This window comes from Equus asinus, chromosome 5 (genome assembly GCF_041296235.1).
Source record: "Equus asinus isolate D_3611 breed Donkey chromosome 5, EquAss-T2T_v2, whole genome shotgun sequence".
NCBI classification, from domain to species: Eukaryota; Metazoa; Chordata; class Mammalia; order Perissodactyla; family Equidae; genus Equus; species Equus asinus.
In genome coordinates this window covers 38,332,996-38,345,586 of record NC_091794.1, presented here as the reverse complement: position 1 = coordinate 38,345,586, position 12,591 = coordinate 38,332,996, and the positions used below count along the sequence as shown (strand labels likewise).

Below are 12,591 nucleotides of genomic sequence, written 5' to 3'. Positions count from 1 at the left end.
CCGTGGGTTCTGTGTTAAAATGGGGACTACCGTGCTTGGAACTCTCCACACCCTCCCTCAAGGGGCGTCCTCAGGCCTGTGACGGCAGCCTTTCAGCTGGGCCGTACCACCTGCTATCATGTGTGCACTCTGGGATCATTGAGGCCAGGCAGACAGCTGTCACACTTGGGAGGAGAAATTTCATGAATCAGATTACAAGGTTTCTTAAATTCTTTGAGCGCTCTTGTGCTATTTGGTTTATAGAAACTTATGAGCCCTTATATTAATTTTTTAAAAACCTCAGGAATTTCCAAAAGAAAAACATTGATTGCCAATGTTTTAAATGTTTTGGGTCTTTTAAGAAAACCATTCCTGTTGAGACAGCAGCTCAAAAGGGAAACAAAGATTTGGGTTAATGACCTTGGTTATTATGTTACAAATAGACAGTCATTATGTTACAACTCAGTGCTTTCTAGTTGAAAATGTTAATACTTGCTATTTAAGTGTAAAAAGAGGAAAATTTCAAACAACATTTTTTTTTTTGAGGAAGATTGGCCCTGAGCTAACATCTGTGCCCTTATTCCTCTACTTTATATGTGGGACGCCTACCACAGCATGGCTTGACAAGTGGTGCGTAGGTCTTCGTCCAAGATCTGGGATGGTGAACCTTGGGGCCACCCATGCAGAGCATGCAAACTTAACTGCTACACCACTGGGCCAGCCCTTTGTTACCAAAGCAGGTTCGTTTTTGCCTGCTGCCCAGAAAGCCAAACACCGAGACGACAAGATTGCAGCAGAGAGAGGGTTTACTCACAAGGCAGCCATGTGAGGAAGCGAGAGCATGAGCCTTAAATTCCCTTCCTCCATCTCCAATTTAGATATGAGTTTTGACTCTGCCCTCTTCCTTGGTTTTACAGTCTCCATTGTTTCAGGTGAGAACTTCCCACTTGCCCCTGGGAATTCCACATTTACCAACCCTGGGCTCCACTGGTGTGTGTATGTGGGGAAAGACTGAGGATTCCAGAGCCTAAGAGCATTTTATTCCTTCATTATTAATTATTTCTAAGGGGATTAAAGGTGTTATGAGAGAGACAAAGATGGGGGAGAGGGAGATAGAGAAGAGAAAGAGAGAGGGAGAGAGAAATTCAGACACAATGATTCCCAGGGAGAAAATAACCATTAAAAGAAAAATAAAAAAGGATAATTTCTCATAATTAAAGGAAAGGCATTATGGCAGACACTGATAAATCACTAACTTATTCCCAACCTGCTCTTCTCTGATGACCTTCTACTATGGCAGAAAAAGGTAAATGCTTGCCTTCTCAGACTCCCTTGCTGCTAGGAATGGCTGCACGTCATAGTTCTGGAATGAGACATAAGCAGAAGTCTGCTAAGAACTTCTGGGAAAATTTTTGCTTTCCTGGCAAAAGGAACAGAAGCAGATAGCATTGTTCCTTTTCCTTCTTGCTTTGGAGACAGACTTGATGTCTGGAGCTGCAGCAGCCATCTTGGAATCAAGACTTTAAAAAACAAGAGAAACAGCAAGAGAATCACAAAGATGTCAGCCTTAATGTTCTTGAGCCACTGATCCAACACAGGAATTTCTACCTCCTGACCATTTGTTCTGCAGTTTAAAAAAACAAACAAATAAGTCCTATAGGCTAAGTTGTCTTGCAGCCAGATACCATGCTAGGCACTTTCCTTTAACAACCCACTTTACAGGTGAGAAACCTGAGGGTCAGAGAACCCTACTAATTGTGTTGGAATGTGAGCCCAGAATTGTCTCAGTCCAAAGCCTAGAGTGTTTCTACTACACTAAGCTGTTTATATTCTCTTGTTTCCTAGCTAATCACTGAACTTAGAAATACCCCAAGTTCACTGGGAACATACAGGCTGTCTTCCCAGGTCAAAGTCACCAGAGGGCCCAGTCCCAGTTACTACCCACTTCCTGCTGGTGGCCTCCTACTCACGGGCTTCACCATCCGGAGGCTTCAGCCCATCTGGCCACAAACCTGGGTGAGCCTTCATGCAAGGAGCCCTGCTCTCCCCCAGCCTTGGGGGCACACTCACAGAGCCCCAGAGGCCAGGCAACTGCACCTCATTGGGAACAGGAGCCATTCTTTCCTTCACAGAGTTCCTCATGGATGGGGCCTCTGGCTCTTTCCAGAGCTCAGTGGAATCTGTAGAAAAGTCTGCAGCTGGAACATCTTCACCCTGCTGGCCTGAATCAGGAAGAAGAAAACTGCCGTGACTCAGAGCAGAGGCCAGAGCAGGGCTGCCACTGCAACAGGAAAAGACCTCATCGCAGAGATTTCTGCTTTACAACTACAACTATATGGGCACCTACGATGGCCTCGTGGCTGACAGTTGCTGCCTCTGCCAGGTAAAGAAGCACAGGGAAAGGCAAAAAGCAGCTTTGCTAGTTCCAAAACAGTGCCGACTCAGAGAACCTCCTCGCTACTGGTACTCTTCCAGCCTCGTCGTGGCACAAATGCTACCACAGCTGACCCACACTTCTCTCTCACAAGAAGGGCAAACTTGAGGCCACAAGGTGACAAAAGCAGCTCAGAAACAAAAGGACTGTCTTTGCCACAGTCAGAGTGCTTTTCCTAAAGCAGAGCCCTCCTCTGGGTCCAGTGTGAGTTTTCACAGTTCTATGTCACATGAAAGAGTGACAACGATCTCTATTCCTGACTTAATTGTGGCATTATACCCCACATTCACTGTGAGCATGGCTTCGGTTCCTGATAAAAACTAAAGACTATATCACACCGAAAACCATCTTCTGTAGTATAACCCTAAAAGAAACATTTTTGAGGGATTAAAATATATCAGGAAAAAGAGTCAAACATTTATTTGGCAGTTGCAACACTAAGCTTGCTTGCTTGCTTTATTCATTCATTCATTTATTCATTCATTTGAGGAAGATTAGCCCTGAGCTAACATCTGCCGCCAATCCTCCTCTTTTTGCTGAGGAAGACTGGCCCTGAGCTAACAACCATGCCCATCTTCCTCTACTTTATATGTGGGATGCCTGCCACAGCATGGCTTCATAAGCAGTGCAGAGGTCTGCGTCTGGGATCCAAACCAGTGAACCCCAGGCTGGCAAAGCATAGTACACAAACTTAACCACTATGCCACTGGGCTGGCTCCCTAAGCATTTTTCATACACTGTCATTTCATTCTCAAAATTACAACCATCCCATTCATTATTCAAATGAGGAAACCAAGATTTAGAGGAGGAAACAGACTAAGGCGATACGGCTAGTCAGGATCTAAATCCATATCTGGAGCTGTCTGGGACCAGTTTGTGTTTTTCCTAGACTGCCTCTAAGAAATAAGAAGAGAAATAAACACCCCAATAATACTCAAAAGAGGTAACTTTGGATAATTAAATGTATAAATTAATCAGCCACTGGACTTCCTCCCCAGATGGGCCATTGTGTAATTATACAGGCCAGAATCATACACAGGCTTTCAGGTTTCGGTGTAAGGCTGGGGGAATCCACTCTGCCCCACCACGTCATCCATTACAGACCATGGTGCATGCTGGCCTTGGGGCCTCTGTGTTACAGGGCCACAGCAGCAGGTGCCAGAAACCTGGAGGACAGTCCCCATCCTGCCTTTTGTTTTGCACACTCCTAGGCTCACTGTGGGAAGCCATGAGATTGCACTTTTAGAAGGCTGGTTAGGCACTCCCGCCAGGACTGTGGTGCTTACGCTGGGGACATGGGGGCAGGGAGTCCACTGGCCTCACAAGACAAACCACCAGAGCACCTATCTTGGATAATTTTGCACGGAAAACCTTTATGTTCCAGTCTCTGTTCTAAGCACTGGAAACACAGGCAGAAATAAGAAAAGCAAGGATCCTGCACTTAGGAAGCTTTTAGTGACCACTCGGTGACCCACATGGAGGAAAGACCAGACAATTCTCCAGAATATTCTGGATTGTGTAAGATGTCCCCACCTGGTATACAACTCTAGGATGGGAAGAGGTATCCCAATAATGGAGATTGCATTTCCCTCAAATTCAGTAGGATGAGGAGTTTGGAGCAGATTAAATATGATGTAGAGAAAGGAAAGAAATGTGACTTTTTTAACATCCCATGTTGTAGAGTAAAATTCATACCAATTATATATTCTACGTCATATAACTAAGGTGGCTTTGTTGCTTTTTCTCAGAATAGATATAAAAGACAAGGAGAGTGACTTGTCACCTTATTTCTCTGCAAAATGTGCTAAGGACATCTAATCTCACCGTCTCACACTTGCAAGTTTGGTCTAACTATAATTCAAGGTTTGGTGTGTACTCTCAGTTTCAGTCACATCCCCATTGGCTAAGTGAGTAAGAAAGAATAGTATTCTCATAATGACAACTTTTCGGGGTTGTGCCTCGGGTCAGAACATTTCTAGCCTTTTAATATTAGTTTCTCTTTATCCCCAGTCAAATGCTTAATGGAAATCAACGTATTAAAATTAGGTCCTGAAGAGCTAAGAGTAAAAGACAAATCACTCAGAGAACAAATAACCTCAGCAATGCTCATGAACCCTCAAAACCAAGACTTTCTTGATTTCTTGATAAGACTTTCTCATGGTTGGATCTTGGAAGAATATCCAACACAAACATTGGAAGAACATCATTATGGCAGCTGTTGTCAGTAGTTTTTTCTTTTTCCTTTCTCAAAATCTTTTCAGGTCTGTTCTTTACAAGCTCAAAGAAATGTATTCCCTTCAGAAAGATCAACTTACACCCAACAGCAAAAGGAATGACATCTATGAGATCCCTACAGCTGGCTCATCCTAAATTCATTCTAATCCTGGGTGAGGCTAAGGGCTGAGACTTGAGTACAATGTTCATCAAGATTCAAGAGACTGGGCCCTCCCAGCAGGACCCCCCCCCCCACCCCCGACAAAACTCTGGAAACGCAAATGAGCTTTCCCCTTACCTGAAAGAATGGCGAACTGTCTGTGAAGTTGTTCAATTATATCCACTGCCACCAAAGGCCTGATTTCCTGCTGCATAATTTCATCTGCACAAATGAAATAGAAATCAGGTTAAATCCTTGCAAATTACAAAGAGAAAGCAAAAGGAAGGAAGGGAAGCGCCACTACTGGAGAAATCGGGGACTTATCAAGACACGGTTATGGGCACATTATTCTCTTGAGAACTCGATTCCTGAGATGCAGGGAGGATGCGGGTTTTGTGTGGTTTTGATACTGGCCCTGATATCAGCTCCCCTACATTAAACCCAGCATATATGGGGTTAAAACCAAAGCACTCATTCCCTGCTTACTCCCTGGCTTCCTGGCTCCAGAATCTACTATCCACCATGCAGACAAATGGTCAAGGACAAGCACCTGCAAATGCCCTTATCATCCTCCTCTCTGTAAGCAGCCTCCCAAGGCCAAACGCAGGCTGGTGGGAAAGCTCCAGCAAGGCCACAAACTCCCTCCCCTCCCTACAAACAGAGACATTCCTTGCAACCTTCAAAACTCCCGGCCTCCCACCTTTCAGGGAGACGAGACGAATTTGAGGGCTCACTCTTGTCTCCTAGCTGACATCACCCAAAATTAAAACCCTTTCCTTGCCATAAGCCTGGCATTCCAGTTTTTATTTGGCCCCTCTTGTGTGGCGGGTAAAGAACCTATGTTTGTAGCAGGTAACAATCTTAAGCTTATACACACGAGCACAGGAACCCATTCTAGAGTCTCTCCCAAGGTTTTGGGGAGGGATCAGTGCAAGGAAGGGGTCCTGAAGTTTCAGCTTCAATAGCTTCACAGTAAACCTGCCAGATGGTCTCATTACCAAGGCAGGTATTTAGGTATCTGCCTACTCCTTTGGGTCTGCAGAAGGACATTTTAAACACAAACAACATAAGTTACCAGAGTTCATGTCAAGCTGGATCATAAAATCAACCTGGGATTTATGAAGGTTCTTCGATTTTTGTTTCCCTCCTCCCCCCCTCTTCTTTCCTTTTTGCCTCCCTTCTTTGTCACCTCCATTCCTTTTTTCTTTTCCTTCCAGAATACTTCAAGGGGCCTCTTCGCACTGCCAAGCATGTTTAAGGAGGCACTTCTGCATTTTGCCAATTAAAGATGCTCCTTACTGAGTAAAAGACTATGGGTTTCCAAGGCAAAAATTCAAATCTTTGAAGCACAAACCTACAAATGTCCTCTAACCCTAACAGATGATTTATAAACCCTAAGATTTGCCTTCTACCCATTTGGGGAGAGGGGATTAGAGAGAGGGGGACACTGGGTGGAACCCCTTAGCCTGTGCTGGAAGAGCCTGGGCATTTTCACGCTCTCTCTGCCTAAGATATTATCCTCATTTAACTGTTTTACCAGGAATCTCACAGAATGAACAGGTTACACTTTCACAGCAAACATCTGGATTAAGGCACGAGCCAAATAGCCTTGTACATTGACGATAAATAGGAATCTCCTATCGATTCTGTATAGAGTTGAGGTAATGTTATGATATTCTGATGTTGACGAAGCAGAAGGTAATATTTGGGAAGCTCCTCCAAGAGCCTTGGTTTCTACTTCCCAGCTTTGGGGTGAAGGTTAAAGGAAGTGATGCGTATGGAGATGTACACAGTAGGTGCTCAGTTAATGCTAGTTATACCCATTGCTCTGGATAGGCTTTTCTCAGATTTGCTTCCTGAGAGTCTTGTCAGGGGTGTGGCAAGTGCCAGCTTAAACCCCAAGACCCTTCTGAATGAATCCTACCACTTTTCCTGGAGGAAAGGGGGTAAACCCACCGCAGCACCTCTTCCACTCTGAATTCACTAAAACTTCAAAGAACTCCTGCATCACTGTCAATTTTGTGGATGCAATGATGGCATTGTAGTTATATTTCACAAAAAGAGAGGGCCTTCTCTGTTAGATACACAAAGTATTTAACAGTAAAATGATATGAAGTCTGAGATCTCCTTAAAAACACTCCAGCACTGGGGCTGGCCCCGTGACTGAGTGGTTAAGTTCACGCGCTCCACTGCAGGCTGCCCAGTGTTTCGTTGGTTCGAATCCTGGGCGCGGACATGGCACCTCTCATCAAACCACGCTGAGGCAGCGTCCCACATGCCACAACTAGAAGGACCCACAACGAAGAATATACAACTATGTACCGGGGGGCTTTGGGGAGAAAAAGGAAAAAAATTTTTTAAAAATCTTAAAAAAAAAAATACTCCAGCACTCCCCTCTGCCAAAAATGTCAGGGAAGGTGGGAGATGAAAGCAAATTGACAAAACGTGCATGATTGTTGAAGCTGGTTTATGGGTCCATGGGAGCTCATTATACAATTCTATTGCATATATTTCAAATTTTCCATGATAAACTGTAAATTACAAGTGGACAACAATATAGAGAATTTCAGCAGAAACAGAATTCATGTAATTGAAGAGTTTTTCAGAACACAATCTCCCAGTGGTCTGGGAAAGAGGCATACTCAAAAACAGAGCAGCATTATTATTTTTTCATTCCTGAGGGGGCATATTAAAAAGACAATGACTCCAGAGAAAAACCAAGATCATAAGATGCAATTTATTATTATTGTATCTCATTATTTGAGGTGTGCTTTGAATTAAACATTTTAAATTAGTAAAGAGGTAAGAGCTGAAAGGGACAACAGAAATGAGTTAAGCCAACCATCTCTCTGCCCTGTCTTTTTCTAAATGAAGAAGTGAAGACCCAGAGAGATTCCGACAGTTTAAGTGTGGAGCCTGGGTCAGGCCCGGATCACCTGATCTAAGAGGAGAAAGCTCAGCCATACGTGATGGAGTTCGCAGACCCTCAGCCTTGAGGAGCAGCGGCATCTACCACACCTCAGAGGCTGACTAGTGTCTCTCATCATGAGAATCTGTTTGCCCAGCCTTCCAACAGAGATCTTTCTCACCTACCTCCTATGGTTACCAAATGAACAGAAATAAAATTTATGATTTGATTTTTCTAGAATTAGAATGAGCTGATCTGCCTGTGGTCCAGGTTTTGCTGAGAGAGCTTGGTCCCCAGCCAGAGACTGATGTGGTAATCCTTGAAGTCCTCCCAACAGAGGAGTCACGTGACCCATCCTGGTCCGGATGCAACAGATCATGAGAGTTTCTCGGACTCAGCGTTTACCGAGAGCATGGAAAGGACCTCAGATACTCTCAGCTTTTAGTGATGCCTGACGCTGTGGGTCTGTTGGGATAGGGCATGCTCAGTTCAGCCCCAACATTCATACTCAGTACCAGAAGAGACACAAAGACCAGCCCTGCTGCTGGCAGCCCCTGCTACCCACTCCTCTGTAGATGGAGTGGGGAGGGAGTGCAGTGGGAAAGAGCCTGCCTCCGATCCAGACAGCCCTGCGAGTGAAGTGCCGTTTCTGCCAACTTCCAGCTGGGTGACCGGGGCACCACTCTGGGCCTCAGTGTCCTCACTTGTTTCCTTCTCCAGGAACAGCTGGGCATAACCCATGACAACCCACCAAGGTGGTGGTGCCTGCTATACTCTGCCTGGCCCCCCGGTCCTGTTGCTATTTTTGCTGCTTGCTATTTTTGATGTGTATGGATTAGGGAAAAACTTTCTCTTTGTCACCTACACAAGGCAAAAGGAAGTGATAATTCGATTTCAACACAATGTCTATCCTGGACAAAGTTACAAATAGATTAGGGGAAAATTCATCCCTTTTCTAGCCCTGAGAAGTATACAGATGTGTGATTGTCTGTTACCCCAGACCCACAGTTCCAGAAATGCAGAAGGCGTCAAAGGCCACAACACAGCCTTCTAGGTGATGGATTAACAGCCCAGTACATCCTGTGGGAATTCAGCTGTAGGCAGCAAGCAACACCTCTGCGTTGTCCACTCTCCAGTCTGAGAGCGCAGGGCGGGTGCTGGGGCAGACCTACTGCTCGCAGCCATCCTCCTCAGAGCAGAGGGCAGGAAGCAGCGCTGATAACAGCTGGCTGCTGTCTGAGTGTTGCAACTGCTAAGGAATAAGGAGCAGTGAAACGCTTAGCCCCCGGCTCTTGCTCTTCTGAAATTTTGCTCACACTGGAATTTAAAAGACTCAAGTATCATCTGAGAAAAAAAGAACCAAATTATAAAATCAATACATTGGTTAAGGAAAAAAGGGTATGGTCTGGACCAGAGAGGGAAGGCAGCCCCAAGTTTGACAGACCCTGCAGCATTACTACTCTACCCACTACCCAGAGAATCTGCTGGGCAGAAAGAACGGAAGGGTCTGCCAGTTAGCCAAAGTACGAATGGGACCAGGATCGCCACTCAGCCACAGTACAGCATGCCTCTCTGTTAATAACACTGAGGAGAGCTGTGGGCAAGCACTAACAAGGCACTTTACAGATTAACTCATGTACTTATGTAGATAATGACAGTAAAGGAACGCACCTAGCACTAAAAGGAACCACCTCCAGCCCACCCCGCTCTCCCACCCCCACAACTAGACCACATTTGACTGCTGAGAAAAACCACCTGTGACCAGAGGCTCTGAGAAATTAGTTGTTGGGCTGGTAGAAAAAGCCACTCTATGGGGTCACGCTGTGTTTCACTTCTCTTTCGTACTGGCCAAATCAGAAATAACATAAACCCACTTTCCCTTCTTCTACTGGGTCCTGTCCTACAGTGATGCTTGATCTGAACCATAAGACGTAGTATTGAAGTCTTGTCCATAAATTGACAATGAATAAAAGGCATTTGAAAAGCAGACAGAAGAAGTTTTTAAAGGAGAAATTTAGACGATTTCTTTAAATCAAGAAAACTGAAAAATGTACAACTTCCTAGTAGTCAAATAAGGCTATTAAAACAGCAATAGACTATCCCATTTCATATAGAAAATAACAGATTCTAACACACAATGCTGGGGTTATGTTGGAGAACTAATACTTCTGCAGAACCTCAGGGAGCGAAGCTGGTAGCATCCTTTTAGAAAAGTAGTTTCACAATATTTTACCCAGTGATTATTGTGTAGGTTACATACCAAACCCTTCTACATGTACATCATCTCATTTAACCCTCAAGACAACTCCAAGGGAGATAATTGAACTAGACTCGCAGTAGCTCTTCCAAGGTCAAGCAGAGCCAGAATTTGAACCCAGCTTGTTCTGAACCCCAAAGCCCAATGTCTTAACCATCGCAATACGGAGCTTCAACACAGACTCATTAAAATCTTCATAATCTTTTAGCCATTCATCCTGTATCTGGAAATTTATCCCAAGGAAATAATAAAACAAAAACTTTATACATAAAAATGTAGACCGGAATATTATTCATAAGAGTGAAAAAAAAATGGAAGCAATCACATAATTATGAAGACCATGTCCACAGAAAAAGACTTAAGATATAATATCAAGGTCAGAAAAATCATACGTATGGTGGGATTGCAACCAGGTTTAAAAACAAAGCAAGAAGAAAGCACGTGGTGTGTTTGTGCACGTGTGTGTAGGCATATGAGAAAAGAACGTGTGAAACAGTTATGTCAGAGTGATAGAATCACCTGTAGTTACCTCCTTTAGTTTACACAGAGAAAAGTATGCTCTGGTACCCTTTATTGTTTATGCTAACAGGACTTTATTGAAGCATAATTTACATGCAGTACAACACACAAATCTTAAGTGTACAGTTTGATGAATTTTGACAAATGTATACACTGATGGAACCATCAAACAGATCAAGACAGGGACCATTTCCATCACCCCAGAAAGTTCCCTTGTGACCCCTGCTCCAGGCCTCGCACTTCTGAGAGCTCCAATATCACAACCTTCCCTCCCATAAATATACATATTCAAGACCACATGGGTGCCGCTGTCACTCATGATCCAGAACTCAGCGCTGGCAGGGCACACTGCAGCCCTACACCTCTATTCTCTTAATGCCCTCGGGGCCCCAGGGAGATGCTGCTCCACATCTTTGGTGTATATCATCAAAAGAAAAGGCGACTGCATCCCAAGGCTATGACGGTTTGTGGGCTGTGCCACTGCTGATACCAGGGGCAGACGCTGCTTCGGAGCGCTGGGAGTACTGGAGCCGCGAGGATGTGAGCAGCGGGAGTGCTTGGTAAGAGAAAAGACACAGGAATGAACTGGTCAAATCCTTCCTCTCACATGGCAGGAATGCTGTAGATTCTTATATAATGAAATGTCCAGTACCACCAAGCATCAATGTTCTTACTTTTCTTTTTCTTCCAATTCACAATACAAATATATTGAAATTTTGAACTCGTTGAACACAATCACATTTTACTTAGATCACATTTGCTTTAGATCCCTGCTCTCAACAGAGCTCAAATCATGTGAAAATCTCATAACATAGTGCTTTTGCTGACATGAAGGCAAGAAAAAATATTTTACGGATTAACAAATGACTCATGGATTGATTCCAGGTATTTTCGCTGTAAGCATCTTTGCCACAAGCAGTTTCACCACAAGCATTTTCACCACAACCATTTTCAACACACAACTAATTGGCTGTGAAGGCAATTTTCTGTAAAAGATAAAAATAAGTCGTTGACTGACAGTTTTAGTTTCATTACGGTTTCATTTGGTTTCAAATGGTTTTCACTGGGTTTCATTTGGCTCATATGCTTTTTATTTGGTTTCATTTGGTTACAAATATGCATCCTAATATTTGGATGAAATTATAACCTCTCTTAATGAACGAAAACATTTTAGCAAAAAAAAAGAAGAAAATGTGATGCCAGACAAGGAGATAAATCAACAAGCAAAATAAAAAAGTATAACACTATGAATGAAAGATTTGGAAGACATGTGCTTAGGTAACAATCCACAGAATAAAATCATCTCTTTGACAGTATTGCCATGAGTCTACATACATTTAAATATTCAAATATTTGTATGCAAATATTTTGTATTTTCATTTTTCAGCCTTTTTAATTTTGTGATTGATTTTTCATGTTTCATTATGAAAACCACTTGTAACCAAATGAAACCAAACCTGTCAACCAGTTATTTTATCTTTTACAGCAAAACTGCCTATGGCCAATGAGCTGCACGGCTGAGACCGCTATAGTAAACAGCTTACGGCAAAAATACTGGACACATTATGGATTACGTATATCTTCATTACTCACCCCAATTTCATTGGCCCATCAACACAACACTCAGACATGTGCAATAATTCAATTTAGTCATCTTTGATATTTTCTGATTTTTAGTCGTATAAAAACCATAGTTTTATACATATTTTAATTTTGTTCCTATGAGGGTATGTTTGTCAAGGTAGGAAGATAGAATGTATTTTATTGAACTGTGGCGTGTGGGCCTCCATTTGTACTCTTGCCCCTGGCTGTGCAAAGGCCTGTTTAAAAGTGCTTGGAGGATGGACAGCATACTACCAGGCATACATGTTTCTGTTTTGGAATACTTGTCCAAATCCCTTTGCTCCCTTTTCTTTTTCCATTGCAGACAAATTTGATACATTTTTTTTAAAGCGTCTTAATTTCTGCTGACATTTCACACTGTACCCTCACATGAGACAAGCACTGCAGAGATGGAAGTTTCCATGCAAAGACTTTCCTTAGCAACAGTAGCTGGAGATGAGGCTCTCCTGTAGCCGTTCCTGTCTCCAGGAGAGGGAAAACCAGCCCTGCTACCCGGG

At 43.5% G+C, this 12,591-nt stretch overlaps 1 protein-coding gene across 8 annotated transcripts in view; it reads right to left on the bottom strand.

Annotated features, from left to right (window-relative positions):
• The window catches only part of MCF2L2 (MCF.2 cell line derived transforming sequence-like 2), a 230,185-nt gene that overhangs the window by 189,717 nt on the left and 27,877 nt on the right, over window positions 1-12,591 (bottom strand). For all 8 annotated transcript variants that reach the window (XM_070509354.1, XM_044771143.2, XM_070509356.1 and 5 more), the window contains exon 2: window positions 4,926-5,009. Coding sequence is in view for 6 of the 8 variants with exons in the window: in XM_044771143.2 (XP_044627078.2) it covers window positions 4,926-5,009 (84 nt within the window). In the remaining 2 variants the exon portion in view is untranslated. The remainder of the gene's footprint in view (window positions 1-4,925; window positions 5,010-12,591) is intronic.